At 38.7% G+C, this 20,588-nt stretch overlaps 1 protein-coding gene across 4 annotated transcripts in view; it reads left to right on the top strand.

Moving 5' to 3' along the window:
* DACH2 (dachshund family transcription factor 2) overlaps positions 1–20,588 on the top strand; it is a 314,287-nt gene that overhangs the window by 255,779 nt on the left and 37,920 nt on the right. For all 4 annotated transcript variants that reach the window (XM_052813355.1, XM_052813357.1, XM_052813354.1 and 1 more), the window contains exons 6-7: positions 831–966; positions 2,828–2,908. In XM_052813355.1, the coding sequence (XP_052669315.1) occupies positions 831–966; positions 2,828–2,908 (217 nt within the window). The remainder of the gene's footprint in view (positions 1–830; positions 967–2,827; positions 2,909–20,588) is intronic.

Genomic DNA, 20,588 nt, shown 5'->3' with positions numbered 1-20,588 from the left:
TTGTCTAGCCTGTTCTTAAAGATTTTTACTGATGAAAATTCCATGGCATCTTCAGGCAAGTCTGCAAGTATAGATACACAGAGCTGCATAATTTCATTTTGCTAAATTTTTATAATTTCTTATCCTTTTTTTTCTCCTTATGTAAAGTACTATGTATATTTAAATGAGAAGTTAATATCAAAGTTTTGTGTGCAAATATACACATAAGAATTTGCAAGCACATTCTTACTTTTGTTAGCCACTGGTGCTTTTCATGCAAAAGTGAGGTTCTTACCAGTGCCACAGCTTGTCTGAGCACTACCCTGAGAAGATATTATGTAGTTTATTCAGGTACAGATTCTAGTGGGTTTACAGATTTGACTGCATTTAGTGACAGTTTAGTCCTAATCTAAATTGTTTATTTGAAATGTGACTCATATATGTCAATTTTACTATCTGTAGATTAAAAGGAGTTTGTGAAAACAACAGGAAAGAACATTCTTTATGTTCCTATGTGTGGAAAAGTTAGAAAATAAAAAGTTACCACATTCTTTATGTTCCTATGTGTGGAAAAGCTAGAAAATAAAAAGTTACCAAGAAAAAATAAAAGGTGGCAAATGCTATGTCATGACACAAAGGATGAAAAGCTGTGCCCAGATACATTGCATGTAGAAGGCTATACTCTTTTTGGCTATTGAAGACAATACTGCTTTTTCGATGTGAATTCTGTTCACTATTTATCTCAGAAGGACCATTTGTTATTGCTGTTTTAGCCAACTTCATTTTTTCATTGAACTGCAGTGAAGTTCATGAATCAAATTGCACAGACCTTGTTTTATTTCTATTTCAAGGAAAGGATTCAAGACAGCCCTTCTCCAGCTCCGTCTCTAGAAGACAGTCAGCGGCCTGGGAGCCACGCTTCCTCCCATCAGAGCAGCAGCGTGTCCAGCTCGCCATCCCAGTTGGACAACACACCAGACAGAATTGGTTAGTGCTCTGCAGCCTCACACCCCTTCGCAGTTACTGACCTCAAGAATTTTAGAAGTTTGAGGCAAATATTTCTTTGCTGGGAAACTCAGGAAAGCACTCACTTGCTAAAACAACCCAGAAAATTAATCACCGTAGTTTGTTTTATTAGGTGCATCACTATGCAGAGCCCAGCCCCTCAGATTCATTCTGTGCCAGTATCCACGCATGCACAGGAGCTATCACCCCTTCTCTGGTACGACCAACTTCTCTTGCATGCTAGAAAAAGAAAGTGCCTTTGAAGGCACCTGGAATTGAAAAATAGCAAGATATCTTTTTCTTCACATGTGTGTCAGAAAAGTCACAGATTCTGTGATGGCTTTTCTGTTCCAAAAACCTCTTCATGCCCACACATTCCCTCATCACCATGAGGCTGAGGACTTTCTCATTTTTTTTTGGTCTCTCCACCACAGCTTTCTCAGCCTGTGCATTATCGATCTTGTGTTTAAAATGCTAATTCAGTCTAGAGGAAGTTTAGGTCCTATTCTTGGTGCTTCGAAGAGGGATCTAGGGCAAGTCAATTAACATCTCTTCACGTCAGTGTATGTCAACACTGTTGTCTTCACAGTGACTGGAGCCCATGCAGGCACTGCTGAGCTAGATTTAAACTACAAAAACAGTGCAGTCCATGTAAGTCAGCGTAGACTTCGCTCCCATCAAACAACTACTCAGCTGCTTGCTGGGATTTTGCCGTTTTGACTGGTCCGTGCAGCAGCACCATGGCGCTACATAGCACGGTTGGCTCTACACAAACTAGTCAACAGAACCTGAACTACTTTGCCTAAACATGTGCATACACAGGGCAGAGACTAGAAAGTAGATTCCCCTCAGCTTTTTCATACGTAAAATAGGGCTAGGAATACACAGGACAAGAAATGCAAATTCCTATAGCAACAGTGAAAAAGGGACTTTTGTCCTCACTGTAGCTTTTGAAAGCTACTGTAACTTGTTTTAGTAATAGTAGTAGCACACACTGCAAGCCTCTGGGCTCTAGAAATAGTGCTGAAAGTTTTTTTAAAGAAAACTAGGTTTTATTTATGTTGAACCAAACATTTCTCTGTGTTGAAGTCTAATGCTTTCTGTTGTAAAGATATGTATATATACTTTGCATCTACATGAATATATATAGTTTTTTAAAAAAAAAAAAAAAAAAAGCTCTCCCTGTAATGCGGCAATGAAGTTTTTGACAAGTATCCTCACTGGAGTAACTTTGTATTCTGTAATTGGTTAATTGAAGAGAAGGAGATGTTTTATCAAATAAGGGCAAAGAAAATAGGCATCCTGAAATCATAAACTTAACACCTCTCACTGATCTTGCAGATGTTAAGTAAAGAATTTCTTTCAACACTACAGTGCATTGTTTTTTCGCTGTCATCTATCAATTTGGGTTACTATCTGTCAATCTGTATTTTTATTAAGCTTGCTGCTTTATAGATAATTACTAATACTTAAATCCTTAAATGTATTTTTCCCCAGAATGATTTCTCTGAAGTACTTTTCTAATTAGTTAATTTGAACGTTTCATAAGAAATCACATTCATCTCGGTAGTAATTTGGGTTCTAACTTGGTATCTTTGTTTAATCAACTTGAGCAAATTTGCTTTTGCTGCATATTTTACTTGGCTCTAAGTGCTGAACTGGGACAGTGAAATGGTTGATTATCGGCAACAAAAATGGTCAATTGCTTTAGAACTTATATAGTATAAATAAATGTTAAAATACCAAAATATTGACAAAGAGGAAATATAATTTAATATTTTCCACTCTTCTGACATTTTTTTACTGACAGCGTTACATAGCTGTGCACTCTGATTTTTTTTAGCTATGCTGACCAACAGCAGGGAAGGAGAGCTCATTGATCAAGAAACTGGGACCAGCCTAAAAAAAATACAAAAGGAGAAAGGTAAAATTATGGACTGTTTTCCATCTCAGGCGTTTAGTTACACTTATTATGTGTTTTATTCCTTTTTCTGGTATTCTGCATATGCAATGGCATTATATTATAAATTTAAGAGAGCTAAGTGCCTAATGGCAATGAATAATGTATCCAGTGAATTTACATGGCGTTCTTCTTAGGAAGTGTAAACAATCAGATCTTTGCTTCTCTCTGTTTATATAGTATGGGGCTAATACTTTGCCGGTCTTTTGGCTCAATTATTTATGAAGTTCCTAGCAAATATTTGATTAGTCACATGGTATTGTTTCTTTGCCTCCAGGGGATGTGTGTGCAGACTACTCTAATGCTGGTACGTAGGTGAGGGAAATAAGCCATTTTTTGTGTCTAATAAAATTACATTACCTCACAAGTAAAGAGGCAGCAAGGGAAGAAGCGATGTTTGGCTGGTAGCGATTGTCCTGTAGGCAGGGAAATGCCTCTTCTGCTCGGTTCTCCCTGCAGTGATTGCTGGGTACTGCAGCAAGTGAATACGTTGGTGTATGCAGGTAAGCCTTGGGGAGGTGTTCTAGTGGCAGAGAGCGTGTGGCATCTGTGGCTGCACGTTGAGGAAGAAGCCACCATTTTGTTTCCTTGCAAATATAACAAAAAAAAATAAATCATACTAATAGGTGAGAGGTTTGTTCTGGCAGTACGTACAGAAAGCGCCGTACAAAATGAGTGCCTGCGATAAAAGAAGATGGGATATAGTTAAAGAAATAAAAGAAAGCTGAAGGTAAGTGAATACTGGAAAAATACTGCAAAGCATATACTGAGGGAGGTATTAAGGTTTCAGAGTGAAAAAGATGTGAAGGAAAAGAAAGAGAAGGAAGCGACCAAAAGAGGGGACAACATAAGCTAAATGTGCTTATAAGTCTGCTGTAAATATGAACATTTTATCATAAATGAAAACGCAAACTGATTTATATTTTGATTGAGGTGATTTTAATGTATTTTCTGAGAAAACTAAAAACACAGGTATAGTGAATTTTATGAGCTACTCAAAAGAGAATTTGAAGGCTCCATGTGCCCTGTGGTTCCAGAGTTACATAAAATAATTTGAGCAGATTCATGATTTTGTATGATCAGCTCTATTCCTTAGACACCCATGACTGATCCAGTCATGGGTAGGAAGAGCCTGAAACTTTCTCCTTATATTTTGGATTTTCATACTCGACTCTCTCTCTTCTTGAAAGCAGAAGAAGCTGTTTTCTATTCACTGGTTTCTCTAGGCATTTAAGCACTTTCCTCATGAACCCCAAAAGAGCCCTTTTGTGCCATTCTGAGATAATTTTCTGTCTGGATCATCATGCTTAAATCCTTCCCTCATGACTCCTGTTGGTATTTACGGACCAACACCAGAGGCTAAGGAGTTATCAACCATACCTTCATTCCTAAGATTAAAAAATTACATTTCTGTAGTAATTACATAGGCAAGTATTTAAATCTGAAAGTGCAGTTGGTTTTAATTTTTTTGAACTGTGCATGGTGTCTTGCCACATGTTTAGTCATTTTTCAGTGAAACAATTCCATATCCTATGGGGTTCGAAGATGCAAATCATGTAGTTATTGGTAGTAGCAGTCCTGTCACTCAGGGTGGATGAAGGAAGGTACAGTTTAAGAATCAGAAAAGACAATAATGAAATCCCCAAAAGCATGAAAATAATTTAAACCCCACCACCTGTGAACCCAGTTCCCAGGCTCCCGTGATCATTGAATGTTCCTTGTAACATGTACGAAATCACAAAGATCTGAGGCTAACATTTTGTGTACCATAGTTCACCTTAAGATTAAAGTTGTATAGGTTTATTCATTTCCTGGTCTACATTTTTGCATTGTATTATCTTCTTTAATTAATTACGTACTGGGAGAAACATCATGTGTTAACTTCTGCATGCACTTAGGGGATTTTTTTTAGGATGAACTTAGTGTTCGGAGATTCACCTGCATCAGAAAAAAGTGCTTGATAATCATGAGACATTTTAAATTATCATTTTAAAGGTAGAATAAAGTTTCTGGTTTTCTACTTGGTCTGCACAGGTCAAGTTTTTCTCTGAAAACGTGGGAATGAGAAATTACTTCTTTTTTCAGGTAGATGTAATTTTCAAGTAGTCCCACAGGTCCAGAACCAAAACCTTTTGATGATATTATAGTGGGACAAATGCTGAAGTTTTAAAGGCACCAACACTGTATATCCAACAATTCCAAGCTGATTTTGCATTTGGCAGTGTGGCAGACCTATCTTACGGATCCTGTAGGAATCTCTGTTTAATAGGATACAAGCACCCAATAACTGATAGACCGCACCACTAGGACAGAGTTGATACTCTGCTTCTAAAAATCCCCAGCCTGTGTGTGGTGGGCCTTTCTGTCACGCCATACAAGTCTTGTTGCTCCACAATGATTTGTCTCACTCCCGTATAGATTCTTTGTTCATGATAGTATTATTATTCTCTTGTGTATAATGATTTTGGGCTCTGGTGCACCTCAAATATGTTGAATGTTTTTCATAGTCAGATGTGGACAGTCACTGAAGAGCGTGATCTGTGCTGGGTTGCTCAGCAAAAAATACACGTGTGATTTGTATACAGAACAAGCTTTGTTTTTCAAAACCCGCCATTACTTTTACTAAGGCAAAATATATTTACCATGGAAAAGATTTTCAAAGTTATTAAGAAAGAATGCAGTTAAAATAAAAGTATCAACATTTATTAAGTATGACAAGTAAGCGGTTTATACAACCGTGGCAAACATATGTTTTCACATCTGTTTTGAGTAATATCATCATGATTTTAAAAATGATTTATAGCTCTGCAGGCCGTAAAATGCCAGCTTTGCTGTAAGTTGGAAGTTTTCAAACAACAAAGAAATTATTGAAGGCATATATTGAACACAGTTTTGTGTTATACACCTTGATATAACTTTACAAATCTGAGCAATCTGTATCAGTTAAGATAGCAACAAATAAAAGTTACGTAACTAAAATTTAGCAGTAGTACTACTTATGTGAAATCTTAGCATAAAAAACAATAAAAGTTGTTGTTATGATTATAGGCAAATACTGTGATATCCCTCAGGATACAATTTTTGTTTTCCACGTCCCATTTTAAGTGATCTCAGTACCAGACAAAAATGTGCCACTTTGTTCTCATCAAAGTAATTTCAAGGTAATTAGGGCTGAAGAGAATAGAGCTTAACAGTTTTTCTTTAAAAGACAGTTAATATGAGGTTGTTCCAGTTATGTTGAGCTGTTTGCATATGTTGGTGGGGCAGAATTTGAAGAATTAGTGGTGCGCTCAGTGCAGAGGGGTTAGAGCCCAGTTACAGACCATACCTTTAAACCTTTTGAAGGAGAAATGCCATTAAATCTGAATTACTCTGCATCCTTTATCATCTTTTTAGGAAGTATGGTCAGGCTTAACATTTTTGGACAACACAGTCAAACATCTTTATAGGTCTGTAGTTGGAGGGGGTTTTTTATACAAAATACATTCTTATATTTTTGTCAAATGTCTTTAACCATTATGACGCACAAGCGTTTTGCCTGTGCATCCATGTCAGGGTGTGAGTGAAAACCATATGAAGAGTAATCTGTACTTTATTTTGAAATTGCTAGTGAAAGGAAACAGAGTTAGAAAATCCCCAACAGAACATAGCCCCAAATGTTTACAGAAACTTAAAACACATATTCTTCCTGATTGTGCTTACTTGCTATGTCTGGTTTTAAGCAGTTACATTTTACCTGAACAACTGCTCACAGAAATTAAATTTTAAATTCATCTGCTTCAGTATATATCCTGGAAAAAGTCTCTATTGTATGGGAAAGGATTGTGTTTGACACAGCCCTGTATAGGCTTTACAGAAACCTCCATATGAATTCTGGCATTAGGAAGGTTAAACGAGGCAGAAAAGAATTTGGCCATGCCTTCCAGTTGGATTTAAATGCTGGTACAATTATTCTGTTTGACTGCATGACAAGAAATATTTCAAACTCCTCCTATAGGATGGAGTAATAAAAGGCACTGGCCCAGCTCTTGCCACAGTGAAATCAATGGGAATGTTCATGATGTCTTCAGTGGGAACAGAGTTTGGCCAAAGCCTGATATTTTGGAAGTTTGCTCCCCGGCTAATACTGCTGGTTATTATTCCAGACAGGAATGGTGCACGCTTACGGGCTGCGCGAGTGCTGTTGTTCCTCCTCCTCCTGAGCCCTGGTGAGAGCCGGGCCCACGCCGGCCGTGTCCCTCTGCCCTGATTTCAGCGGCGTGCAGGAAGGACGGGTGGGCTCGGGGGGACCACGGCGGGCTTTGACCGGGCGTTCACATGGGTGTTTGGGGCGCTGGAGCGGCACTCCACCCCAAGCGAAGCAGAGTAAAATTCCATAGGAAAACTTCATAAATGATCAGTATCTTCAGACTTAACCATTGTTCAAGCAGTCTGAGTAGAAATAAAGACCGTATTCGTTGAGAAAGTGATAGTGAGGAGCCTGGGGGGGCACAAGGAGTTGGGAGGGGACACAGCTGGGAAAGCTGACCCTGACTGACCCAAGGGATATCCCATTCCATATGATGTCATGCTCCATATGTAAAGCTGAGGGAAGAAGAAGGAAGGGGGGTTTTTTGGAGTGATGGCATTTGTCTTCCAAGTAACCATTACATGTGATGGAGCCCCGCTTTCCTGGGGATGGCTGAACACCTGCCTGCCCATGGGAAGTGGGGAATGAATTCCTTGTTTTGCTCTGCTTGTGCACACAGCTTTTCCTTTACCTATTAAACTGTCTTTATCTCAGCCCACGAGTTTTTCTCGCTTTTACCCTTCTGATTCTCTCCCCCATCCCGCTGTGAGGGATGTGAGCGAGCGGCTGCGTGGGGCTTAGTTGCCAGCTGGGGTTAAACCACGACAGGGCTATGTCTCATGTTTCCAGTAGACGGTAGTCTCCAAAACTGTGCATCTGGCAGCTATCCCTTTTCATTTTATTAAAGAACACCTTTCCCTTTATTACTTCAAGGAAATGGGAATTTTGCATCATTTCTGTCAGCTGAGTGAAATATTTTCAGATGGCCAGAGACTACGGTAATGAAAGAATAACTATATTTATTTATTGTATTTCATGAGCAGAAAAGAGGTTTTATGCTGTTTAAATTAATCATTGCCAAAGGACTGGGTTACTCAGGATGTGAGGGGAGGAGAACGAGCAGGTGCATAACACCTGAAACAGCAACAGGCCCCGGTGGTGGGGCGGGTCCTCCAGAGAGAGGACTTTTCCAACAATTAATCTGAAAGCATCCAGATGGAGAGTGGAAGGAATAAGAAAGAGAACTAAGAGTACGAAGCCGTACCATGCAGCGTGTATACAAAGTGTACGATAGGTGCCAACACTTCAAATATTCACCATGCTGTTTCTTTGACGTATCAATACTTGCATGTTAAAGATGTAATGAGAAAAAAAGCAGTTTTCTTCACGAATGTGCTCATGAATCTCCTCTTGAGATACATGAAAAACTCCCCAAATTGTAAGTAAAGTCATGTTCCTTTTGGTATCTAAGTGTGTATATTAGAGACCCGGGGGTTATTTCATAAGCAGTGGATGCAGTAATACATGGGTTTAAAGGTTGCAAGGGTGTCTTTTTCCAAAAACCTTAAGTGACATGCGTAGTACAAATGTTCACTGGAAAATTCGGAGATATTTTTACATTTTCTGTCCTCTGAGAATACTGAAAGATAACAAGCACAGTGCTCTATTCTGGGTAAAGGCTTTTTCCACAAGTTTTTTTTTGTTGTTAAATTTAACCTGCGAGTGAGCTGACAACTGTTAAAAGGGTGGCCTAAGAGTATATGTGATCTTTCGTCAGTCAATCAATCCAAAAACAACCCCACCCCAAACCCATGCAACTAAGGCAAACTCTTACTAACACTTAGATTCACAATATATGTAAATAGAAAGTCATGGTAAATCTTTAATTTTTGAAGTATGTAGACTCATAATCATTATGATTGTGTGTTTAATCATTGCTCAAAGGATTATAAATACAAGGGCAGTTATGCAAGAGATATTAGTGAAGTATTCCAAGGTCACATCTTTTACGTTAAGTTTATATTAGATCTTTATTTGCAGAATAATTTTTAAGAATGCATTTTTTCTGAAGAGTAAAATACCTGCTTCATAATTATCTTGGCAGACGGACCAAGACAGTTTGTTACATTGATTTATAATTTATTAATATGTTTTATTTATTAGATTTCAGTGACTTTAATGTATTGCTGTCTAAATACTACAAATTACGAGTCTATATAAACATGCTGAAATAATGAAATTTTCTTTACTAAAAAGGCTTTGGACGAAATTTTTTAGTAAGGTATTCATGTAAGTTCATGGAATAAAATGGGCAAATAAGAACAAGGTAAGACAGAAATAAGGTAGCTACTCTCCAAAGTCAGGTTGTCTCTTCAGAGTTTACCATTTCCACTTTTCCTCCAGTACTGTGAATTGAGTCTTAGGTAGGTCCATCTTGTTGAGCTATATCAGATTTGAAAGGCATAAAAAGGGGAGAAAAATTGCTGATTGGCACCCAGTGACCTAAGAAAGCTTTTGGATTAGGTCTGGGAATCTTTTCCTTAGAGTTAGCACTTGTATTAAAACTGACCCTTTGAATTCTCTGATTCGTAATACCTCTGATGCAAAGTCATTAACCTGAAAACTGCAGTTGGTGACATTCTTAATGTCTATGAGTTATTTAATAAGTTTGCCTTCAGTCCTCATTACGAGCAGTAAGATCTGAAAAATATGCATCCTGAAAGGTTGCTGAATGGTCTTCTCATGTTACAGAAATCCTTGAGGTTGCTGGGAATGCGCTGACAGGGCTTCAGCTTCTCCCTGCCTGTGCTCCGAGCCAGCCGTAAGCACCAAACCTGCTCCTGAGAAATTGTGTTTGTGCCCAAGTGTGTAACCATGCATACATGTAGGGAAGGAATAGGTTTTTCTCTGTCTGAACTCATCCACTAAGTCTTAGACTGTCACCGCTTGAAACTTTTGTTTGTACAGACAGTAGATGTTACTGAAAAAAAAGACATGTCGTTCTAGCAAGGACAACAAAGACTACCATCAAACACTTCTCCACTAGGAAGCTACTTAGATGCCAGCAGTTTCTGCTTTCAGAACAGGTGTGTGTTATAAGAAAAGACAGTTTTGGCATATTTCATGCATTTGATTTAAACCAAAGTCAATGGATAAAAATTTAAATTAATAACAAAAATGATTAATTGGTGATTTTGAAAGTTTTGCAATATTTGTGTCTGAGGAAGACCTTCAGGAAATTTGTAGAAGCTGCACTTCATAAAATACAGGTTTCTTTTCTAGGGGTTACTAACAGTGCTACACTTCAGAGTTTGTCATGTTGCCCATAGGTGGATGTTACATATCACTGAAATACTGAGTGACACAGTCACATCCACGGCCCTGGCTCCAGAACCTTTGTTTTGGTCAAGAACAGAGAGGACCAGAAATGCTCTTGGTTGTGACAACAATGTGTGCTCCTGCTGTCAAAGAGCAAATCCAGCCTTTATGGCATCAGTTGACTTTGCTTTTTATAACCTGATTTCTGAAGAAGAGGACAACTCAAGAGAGCGCAGGTGCTTGCAGGGCGATGCTCTGCGCGTCTGTGCTCCTGGGCCAGTGGCCTTAGGAAAGCATGAGTTATGGGGAAGCCTTGGAGCATACCTAGCACAGGCGGATGGTATTTTATGTGGCATTTTTACGTATTCAGGACTTTTTTCTAATTTGATCTTTTGAATATCTTAAGATTGCTCTGTGGCGTGTGTCTGCCTTCTGTGTAAAAGTCACAAAAGGTTTCTGGTAACGGGAAGGCTGAGGACAAAACCATACATTTATGTGCACCTCCAAAGTGTTTGTGTACATGCTGCATTAGAACAAATATTCCTGATAATAAAAAGTAACAAATCCTTAGTGGACATATAAAGTAGTGAACTAACTTTGGACTGGATGTAGGAAAAGATAATCCTCTTGAAATAGACAGGTCGTCATGAAACCAGAATAAGTATGTTCTTCATTATATTTCAGACATTGCATTGAATTACATCGATAAAGTTACATGATATCTTGTTAGCAGAGCTGGTACGACCCATATACTGAACTTAGAAGCCACTGGGGCTGCAGAACATAAGGAGGTCCAGACCACAGCCAGCTCAGGCTGTAATTTCAAGGAAATCAGATTTCATGTTCGATTGTTGGGGCAGAGGGCACCACTACAGCACTTCTTACTGTGTTAGGTATTTGTTTATTATAGCCATATTTTTTTTCTGGGGATGGACAGTTCTATTAGTAGCTTTTTCATATTATCAGCTGTACTTTGGAAATTAAGCATTGCACCTGAAAGAGTGGGAGGCCACAATAGTGAGCAATCAATATAATTTCAACTATTTTAAAACAAGCACTTTATTTTGAAGAAAAATGGCCCATTTTGAATTCTTCCCATGAAACTCCCTGTAGTTTTGACCAAGTTCAGTATTAATGTTGTGATGTTCTTTAATGTTTCTTATTAATACAGTAGCAGTAGATACATGGGTGAGACCGTAAGAATCAGCAAGTGAATGAAATGCGTATTATGTGTGTTACGCAAAACCTTACTGTCCTCGCACAGAAAACCACACATACATAGAAATATGTCTGGAAACCTTTTTGTTGTTGTTGTTCTAGTCTGTTTTCAAGTTTTTTATCATATTCATGTTATTATTCTATATATTCTCCATAAATGAATTTAGTGGGGAAAAAAATGTGCAGAATAATCAAGGAGTTGTCATGCTTCTAAGATGTCTCCCTGCTTTTCCTCTCAACTTACCTCAATCATAGGAGCAATTTATTTGCCCAAAGGGTAAACAAACCTTAAATGCCTGATTGTGAGATTATCATTATACAGTCATTATACAACCCAGTAAGTTGTGAAATAACAGAATGAGAATAACAAGGAGGACATAATCATTCTTACAGCGATGGTAACATTTTATGAGTACCTATCCCAGCAAGCTGACCAGTGCTGGGAAGTGCCCACAAGAGAGGCTGGTGCCTGCTACCAGATGGGAGGTGAGTGCTTACATTTGCTGAAGATTTCCAGCTGTGAATATTCTTCTTGTAGCAGGTACTTAGGATTGATAAAAAGATGGAAGGAGAGACACCTGTGCCTTGCTGTATTTGGGATACCCCAGTCGTTGGGGTACTCTGTGGGAAGTAAACTTCCTTCTCAAAACTCCTCAATTTGTAGCAGGAGATTGAATCTCCCCTCCTAAGTGAAGCCTCTTTCAGGCTGCTGTGTCTCCGCATTGCATCTAGCACACTATCTCCAGTTAAAGCTGTTCCACTTCATCTGAGTGATTAAATATTCATAAGAGCAGGCTCCTTAACTAGGTCCCTTGGCCTGCTGCATTATCAGCTATACTGTTGAGCTGCTTTGTGTCTTTTCTCCCCTTCCCAAATTCCTTTACTAAATAATCCCAAACCAATTGTCTGATGGTTTGAAAACAGGACTCTTACCTGTCATGTGGCCACAGCATTTGGGGCTTATGAGACCATCGGCCAGGGAGTACTGTCATCCCTGGGCTCATGGTCTATCTCAGATCCTTCAAATAGGACCCAAGGTAAGCTTCACAGCCAAAAATACATGTGGCCAGGGGGACCTTGGGCATAAATTTAGAGGGCTAAAGGCAGCTGTGAGATTGGCTGTTGGCTTTTTTAGTTATCTCATCAACACATCTGTGCCCAGCATTAGGTCACCAAGTGCCTTTGTAGCTTTAGCTTGAAGGATCAGACTTCTGAGAGTTTTTGAGGCATCACTCTTATTTCCATAATTGTGGTTCACCTGAATACCTGTGACAATCAGCCCCTAAGTAATTGAAAGTAGAAGTTGGACTCCTAAGTAATTTGGAAATGTTGTTCATTTGTGATGTATTTGTAATGCTTAATCATGTTCATGAGAACTGTTAAAAATATATAGTTTTCCCAAAAGGTTGTATTGCACATACACAGGCTCACTTATACTGTAACCTTTTTAGCCATTAGAAGTCTGAAATTCAAGGTAAATGAGTACAAAGCTAGAAAGACAGTGATTATTCCAATACAGAATTCCCCAGGCACGCTTCTTTGGTCATGCTTGGCCTTTGCATGTTGCTTTGGAAATAACAACTGACTTATTTTCTTCTTTTACTTTGTAGTCAGTGTGACAGTAGTTTCCAAAGCCGATTTTTCTTCTAGTTGACAGAATATGACAGGCTATAACAAGTAGTTTAATAAATGAAATTCTGCTTCCAGGTGTATTTTGAGGTGTTGTAATCTATAAAACATTGTATAGTTTTGAATCTGTCTATTTTATCCGTCACCTGGACTGCTGTGCAGTATTTTGATAGCTAGACTTGGCTTGCGTGAATTTGCTGACATACCCATGGCTTAATCGTGTGAGTGTTGTCAGTGAGGGGATACATAACTGTAAAATTTTTAATGACAGTTCAGTGGAGTGCCTCTTCTGGTGTTGCAGAAGATGCTTTTTTGATGTAGAATATGTTGGAGGATGGAGCATCTCTGGTGAATGGCTGAGCTGGAGCAGAAAATGGAGTGTGCATGTACACGTGTCTATTCACAGAGCTCAGAAAATACAAATTGCTCAGAAAATAACATGTTCTTTATACATCTGTAACCTTTGGAGACATTTTAGATGCTGTCAATTAGAGATTGGCCTGTATTTATTATTGTTGCAGTTAGTTTCAAATACAGAATAGATAATTTACTTTGATTTTACAAATGGAAGTAAAGAGAGAGAAATATAGAAACATAGAGATCGTCACATTCAGAGCAGCCTCTTTAGCCTCTTCCATGGGTTATTCCAGCTCTCCCTTAAAAATCTAGTAAAGGAAGAATAAAATTGAAGCATCTCTGATCAAAGATTTGACTCGTACCTTCACAATTCCGCAATCGGTAGAATAAGAGAAGGTGATCTGGCCAGTTCACATCTCAGCCTTCAGAGAAGCAGGTTCATTGGTTGTGCCCACAGTGCAACACATACCCTAAAGAAACTACTGCTAGCAAAGGAACCGCAGTGGTGCAGCCCAGTTGTGCAGTGCTACGGTGCTCGCCCGGAGGAATTAAGACATCAGAAATGGGGTACGCCTCAGTGGGAGCCTGACTGCTAGTATGGCTAAACCGTTTGTAGCGTACAGACTATCTCGCGTCTTCTGTGGCACTGCGCTGTGTAATGTGGGTACGTCCTGGCTGATAAGTAGCTGTAGCATAGATTTAGAATGTTTGCATTGCTAAAATGAGACTGTTTATCTAAAAAGAAAGATTATAACAGAAGAAATCCAGAAGGCAAAATAATACATATTAAACCTTGTTTTCCAGGCTGTTGAATCAATTTATAGTAATATGTGAGTGAGCAGGAAGGTAACAGCATCTGGTAGCAATAAATGTTTCCTTTCCTGAGTTACCAAATTAGCTATGGGAAGGTGATTAGAAATAAAATATAATGATTTCTCATAGAAATAGGTAACACTGCATGGGCTTTGAGATAAGAACTTGACAAATGTGTAAAATAAATGCAAAACTGGTTTTGAAAAGGGGGGGAGATAACCATTTTCTGTGTTGTGTGCCAAGATTTGTGCATTTCAAATGTTAGCAGTTGGCTTCTTTTCAAAACTGATAAATAATGATGTTTGTTGTGGAAACAATTATCCTAAAAATAATTTAAAAGGATTATATCCCCTTTTTGTTTGCCTATAAAGACCACATTCAATTTATATATAGACAGAAAGAGCTCCACTTGCATCTATAAAACAGTTCTTAAATCATTCTAAATTATTGATGTGCACAAAGAACTCTTTCTGCTTTTGTTTGAAGTTTTATTTCTGCGGCGTTGTGCTTTCTAATTGTACTTTCAACTACTGTGACATCTGTTATAGTTGTTTCAAAAACTTCCAATACTTTTCTTTTTTAATGATAGACAGTCTTTTCAAAGACAAACTGTCTTCATTTTGAGCAAGAAAAATAATTAGTTGAAAAAAGATCACTGATTTGGCCGGGGAACTCACCATTTTACTTTTTTTTTTTTACAAGTCGCTGTTTTATATGATTCCAGCACCTACTCAACAGAAAGCTGGCCAAGAAGAATTCATCTCTGCAGCAACTCAGAAACCATAGAGCATCAGCATATGTCCTTTGCTTCCCCGAGGAAATCCAGGACTTTATTCTACCAAAAAGAGTACCAAGAAAGCACTTCACAAACTGATAGTCTCTATATGTCTAACAGATGGAAAAGTAAGCTACTATTCCAAGCTGCTATGCCCAACAATATAGGAAAAAAGCTCCGCAATTGGAGATGAGATTAATCCTTAAAAGTCTGCTTAGAAATCCTTTTTAATATAACTAGTGATATGAATATGTGGTGCAGCAGTAAACTTAGTTCTAATGATCTATGACATAATTGCAATCTTATCTTTTGCATAAAAATACAGGAGACATTTCAAGTATCCCAGATTAGGAAAGCACAATGTAAAGACATTTCCTTGTCTTTTATTCAAAAGAGAGTATTTTTCCCCTTAAGGTAGAATAGGCTTTCAGCAGCTTTGAAAAATTTAAGTCCAGGACTCTGGTCCAGTTGCGGTACACCATAACTAACCTTTAAATCAGAAGTTGCCTAGAATTCATATAATAATTAATACAACGCTAGGGGGATTTAATTGACCACAAGATTAAACTATTAAGGAAAAAAATTTCATCCTAATTGAGAATTGAACCCTTACCCTTTATTCATTGAGTGTCTGCTCTGCCACTTGAGTCGTGAATTGGGGGTTAATTGACTGTCTAGAATCTCCCAAGGAGCAATTATTTCATATAATGGTGCTAACACATACTGTAGTAAGGCAATTTTTAATGGCATCCTTTTTTCCCCTGGATTTAGAGAGATTTCTTGAGGACAGCAAGAAAAGATGCTGGATGTGGGGAAGGGAAAAAAGATGTAAACAAAAAAGGACTTGGGGTTTCCTTTCAAGTGCCAATTGATGAAGATCAAAAAACAGAAAAGGTATCGATGTGGGTTTGCAGTTAGAATAAGACCTCACCGATTTTTGGTTCAGAGACCCCCCTAATCTCTGTGTCCTGTGGGTCACACTCAAATCCCAGCACTCTTCTGTGTTTCTGTTAAGATGCAATAACAGTGGCCTGCAGTAGGATCTGCATCGTTCTGGCTGCGGTCGAACGTTTTGAACTCCACTGAAGGCATCTCAGTTTTGTTGGACGGACGATTAATTAGTTTTAGTCTATGAAGCATGTTTTGCTCTCCAGTTTAAATATTAATGGCTAGACTCTGTGAGAGTGTTGCACTCCATGGGACAGAAGGCAGTGTGAAGAGGCAGGGGTGTCCCCAGTGGCACAAAATCACCTGTAGCCCTCAACCATTTTCATCTTGGTGGCTGTGACACTGAAGACATGTGGGAGAGTACGAGGTGTGTCTGCCATGACCACTTGGGCAGTCCTGGACCAAAAGAGAGACTGTTTGACAGTCGTTAGCTGCTTAAGACAACCGTGAATACTGCTTGGGCTAGACCAGCATTCATCTGCTGCAGCATGGAGGCGGCTGTGAAAAAATAGCGTAGTGCTGACCCTTCCTGCTGCTTTTCAGGATTGGCACCGTAGTTTGTTTCTCCTATGCAATGAACGTATCCATGTTTTGAAAGAATATTGCTTCTAAGCCTGTGCATCAGGACTGAACGATTATCTTAAATCTTACCTTGGTGTAAGTGGTGGCAAGAATGGATGGTGTAAATTCTCTTCATGTTTTTTTTTCTTTCTGTACCACTCTCTCATTGTATCTACTTTTTATTCTCCCTGTTCTCTATTTGATTTTTTCACTATGTAATTTTGCTGCATATTTAAAAGGCTTCTCTTTTTCAGTGTTTGTGGAATATGAATTCATTGATAAAAGTTCAAATTTGTGGCAAAGTTACAGTTCCCAGCTCAAGTTGTTATAAAGACTTAGGAATAACCTGCAAGTAATTTTACATAAACTACTATAAAAATCATAAAAAGAAGGGGCTAGGCATACTTACATTTTTAACATTTTGTACTTATTTGATTACATGGTAATTAATAAAATTGATTACTTCATAGTAGATTTTTCTGCTTCATTAGTGCAAATTTGCATAACTTTTCTAATTACTATTCTCCTTTGAAGAATAAATAATAGAGATAATATCAAAACTTTTTAAATAAATGAAGACTTAGTTATGGATACAGCTAGGCATTTTATATTTAAGTATATTCTGGTTTTTAAATGTTTTTATAAAAGTGCCGTCTTTACAAATACTTGAAGAAACTGTCAGAATTTAGGAGAAACTATTTTTGTGTGAAATTATCAAAGATAAAAGGAAACACAGAAAAGTTTAGCTTCTTAAACTTTCATTTTGAAAATTAATTTTATATCCTATGGGCAAGAAGGGATGTCTTTGTAGGTAATTCATGCTTAAAAATATGTAAAATCACTGTATGCTTAGCGAAGTCTGACAAGAGGTCTGAAAAGGAGGAGCACCCCATAGCATTAAGGGTGCTCAGAAACAGAAGCATTTTAAATACCTTTTATGAACAGATACTTGTAATGTAGTGCTATTTAACTGTGTTAACATCGGAGAGGGGCTTTTGCAATGTTACCGGTAGTTCACTATGCATCTAGTAGGCAACAGATCTTAGCTATATGTTGCTGTGCTCTGGGATATGGGGGAAGATGGCGCGTCGCAAGCGTGGTGTGTAGGAGTCCCCACAGAACGATACCACGCCGGCTCAGCCAGTACCCCCTTGTGCTTGCATGCGAGCTCGCAGAGATGCGACGAATGGGTCGGCTAAGGTGGACAGGACTGGCTTCTACCATAGCTCCTCGTTGCAGGGTGATGCGTTGCGTTCACAGCTTAACTTCTGTTTCACATTAAAACATATGTGCTCATATGCCTTTTGCTTACATTTGCATTCTGGTGAAATCCGGACCACCAGGCAGTGTACGATCACAGACCCATAGGTTTCTACTAGATAGTGCAAGGCAGTGCAGTCAATTGCACCGAAAGGCAAAAAGACACAAGCATGAAAGCAGTGTTAGAAAGTCCAGGGGACTCCGTTACACGTGCACTGAAGAACTGTTATTTTAAAGGTGACTTGTAGATACACACACATACTTTGTAACCTGCTTTATCTGCAAAGGAGATTTGAAAGATACTCTTGTGCCTATTTGGTATTACAGAAATATCGGTAACATAATCTCTTAGACTTTCTTTTTTTGCTGGAGGTGTTTTAGAAAGCTGAAAGTGTGGAGAGGAGGCATGGCACAGACTGTCTTCAGCTGGAGAAACAGTGTTTGAGACTAAAAAAATTATTCTTTCCTCTTGCTTATAAACATTAGAGGTGAACAGGTAAAATAGGTATAACAAATACAAAAGAAAGAGGGTTTTACAGTGTAATTCAGATTTGAGTTGGGTTTTATAGTCACTCATGTTCACCTGGTCAGTAAAATCCCAGAGTGAAGACAGAGGAAGCAAGATCTGATATTTCTAACATGAAAAATAAGCACAGTGTTTTCTGCAGTGTGAGGAAATAGTTGTCCCAGGTCCCGTAACAGTCTAGGCTACCAAAAGCTGCCACCATCTGAGGAGGACGATGTTCTGGTGAAGACAGAGAGTAAGAAAGAACAGCATTTCCCATTGCTTCTGCCTTGGGAAGGAAAAACCTGGACATGTTCACAGTATGAACGAAGTGACAAAAGCAATATTTTGCACTCCTAGTGTGATTCCTTTACTGTTATCACCTAGTTCTAACTTCTCCCCTTTAAATATAATTCTGTTCCACAGTTTTCTCCACCTGCTGTTTTCTAAAACTCACACATGTCCCCCGTCCACATACACCATCATTCTTCAGTTACGCGCTCTATCCACGTTTTACCCTGCCAATTCAAGCTCTAGCCAGCACCCAGCTTGCTTGCCTGCCTGCCTTATTTTTTTTCTCTTTATGTCTTTTTTTTCTACAGGAAACAAATAAATCCATATATTGACACAGAAATCTCCAAGGTCAGAAACCTGTTCGGGTTTGGTGTGGGGTTTTGGGTTTTTTTAATTTTTTTTATTCTTTTTAAGTAAGTACCACACCCCAAGAAAATTTTAACTGTTAATGACTTCTAAGTAAGTTAGATAAGTGTAATTGACCTTCTGTAATATAGCTGTCTGCAGTTGGTTCAGATCAACAAAAAGTCCAAAAGGCATCACATAGATGGGTTATGTCAGAAATAGAAACTGCTGCTCTCAGAAATTCTGATTTTTTTCCAATACAGTCCCACAGTTCCCAGGCCTGCTGTACAACTGTTTACATGCCTTGGCTCGATAGTTGTTGGCGATTTTTCATTCTGCATGTGCAAGTCTGGTGTGTAACTGACGGTGGTGCGTCATCACTGCTCTTGCAGGAGTTAGTCCTGGCGTTACAAGCCACGTGAGGTACATCTGTGCAATCCCTCCCTTTCTCAAGTAGTTTATTTGTAATTGCATTGCAAAATCACGTCTTGTACGAAGCCCCCTGGTAAAGGTCAGTTAGGTCTTAAGAGCAGTTGCCACTGAATCATTTGGATGGACTTGACCCTGAATCAAAGACTCTTATGTCATGGTAGAAACTGTGCATCAAACTTTTTTCTCATGTAAATGTGAAGTAACTGCTTGGAGTAAGTGGAAGCCCTCTGTCTTGTTTCCTAGTAAGATCAGAAGCTATACTTTGGAGGTATTCAGCATTGCTCAAGGAGTACTTTAAATTATGTTGTAATTACGGTCAGTTCATTTCCCTTTGGAAGCTTGCCTTTAGATGGGCATGGTCTGGCAAGCTTCTCAGTCAGTTAACAAGCAAATAAAAACCCCAACAGCCACCTCCCCGTGCTGCCATAAAGAGGTCTATTCTGAAAGTTATGCGGAGCCGTGGAAAGCAGTTGTTCTGCTTCGAGCATGCCCTTGCGTGCAGCATTAGCCTTCACCTTTCTTTCACTGTTACTGGAGGAAGTAACTGATAGTGATCGACACGATTTCCTGGGCATAGTACATTCAGATTTTTATGATGATATTACCAGGACATATGTTTGTGGAAAGAAGATATATATATCTCTGTGTTTAGCCTCAGAATATAAACTCTGTAGAAATAGTATATTACCTGCATGAAACTGAAAATATGGGTGACACAGTGTGCAGGAATTGGGCCCAGCTTTGCTTACAAATCAGCTTGGTGATGAGGCTGCAAAAGTTATATTTTCACTGCTTTCACATACTGAATTTATTAGCTTCTTGAAATTGATTTTGGATGCCTTTCATTTGCCATTGGGCTGAAGTCAAAAGCAAAACGATGATACACCACATTTTGCTCACTCATCTTTTTATTGCCCAACTATTGTTATTGAGTAAAAGACATTCAGTGTGTTTCCCAAAGGAGACAGAAAGCACATTTCATTTTCTTTTTAATTGACGAAAGTTTAACTGAATGCAAGTCCTGCAGTCCTCAACTTCAATATCCAGGTGGCAGTTCTAAAGGGGCAGAGGGGATGGGGACTGGGATTCAGTTTAGATCAGGGCTGAGAGCAGAAGCCAG

The sequence above is a fragment of the Harpia harpyja genome, chromosome 18 (assembly GCF_026419915.1).
Source record: "Harpia harpyja isolate bHarHar1 chromosome 18, bHarHar1 primary haplotype, whole genome shotgun sequence".
In the NCBI taxonomy this organism is placed as follows: Eukaryota; Metazoa; Chordata; class Aves; order Accipitriformes; family Accipitridae; genus Harpia; species Harpia harpyja.
This window is presented reverse-complemented; position numbering and strand designations above follow the sequence as displayed.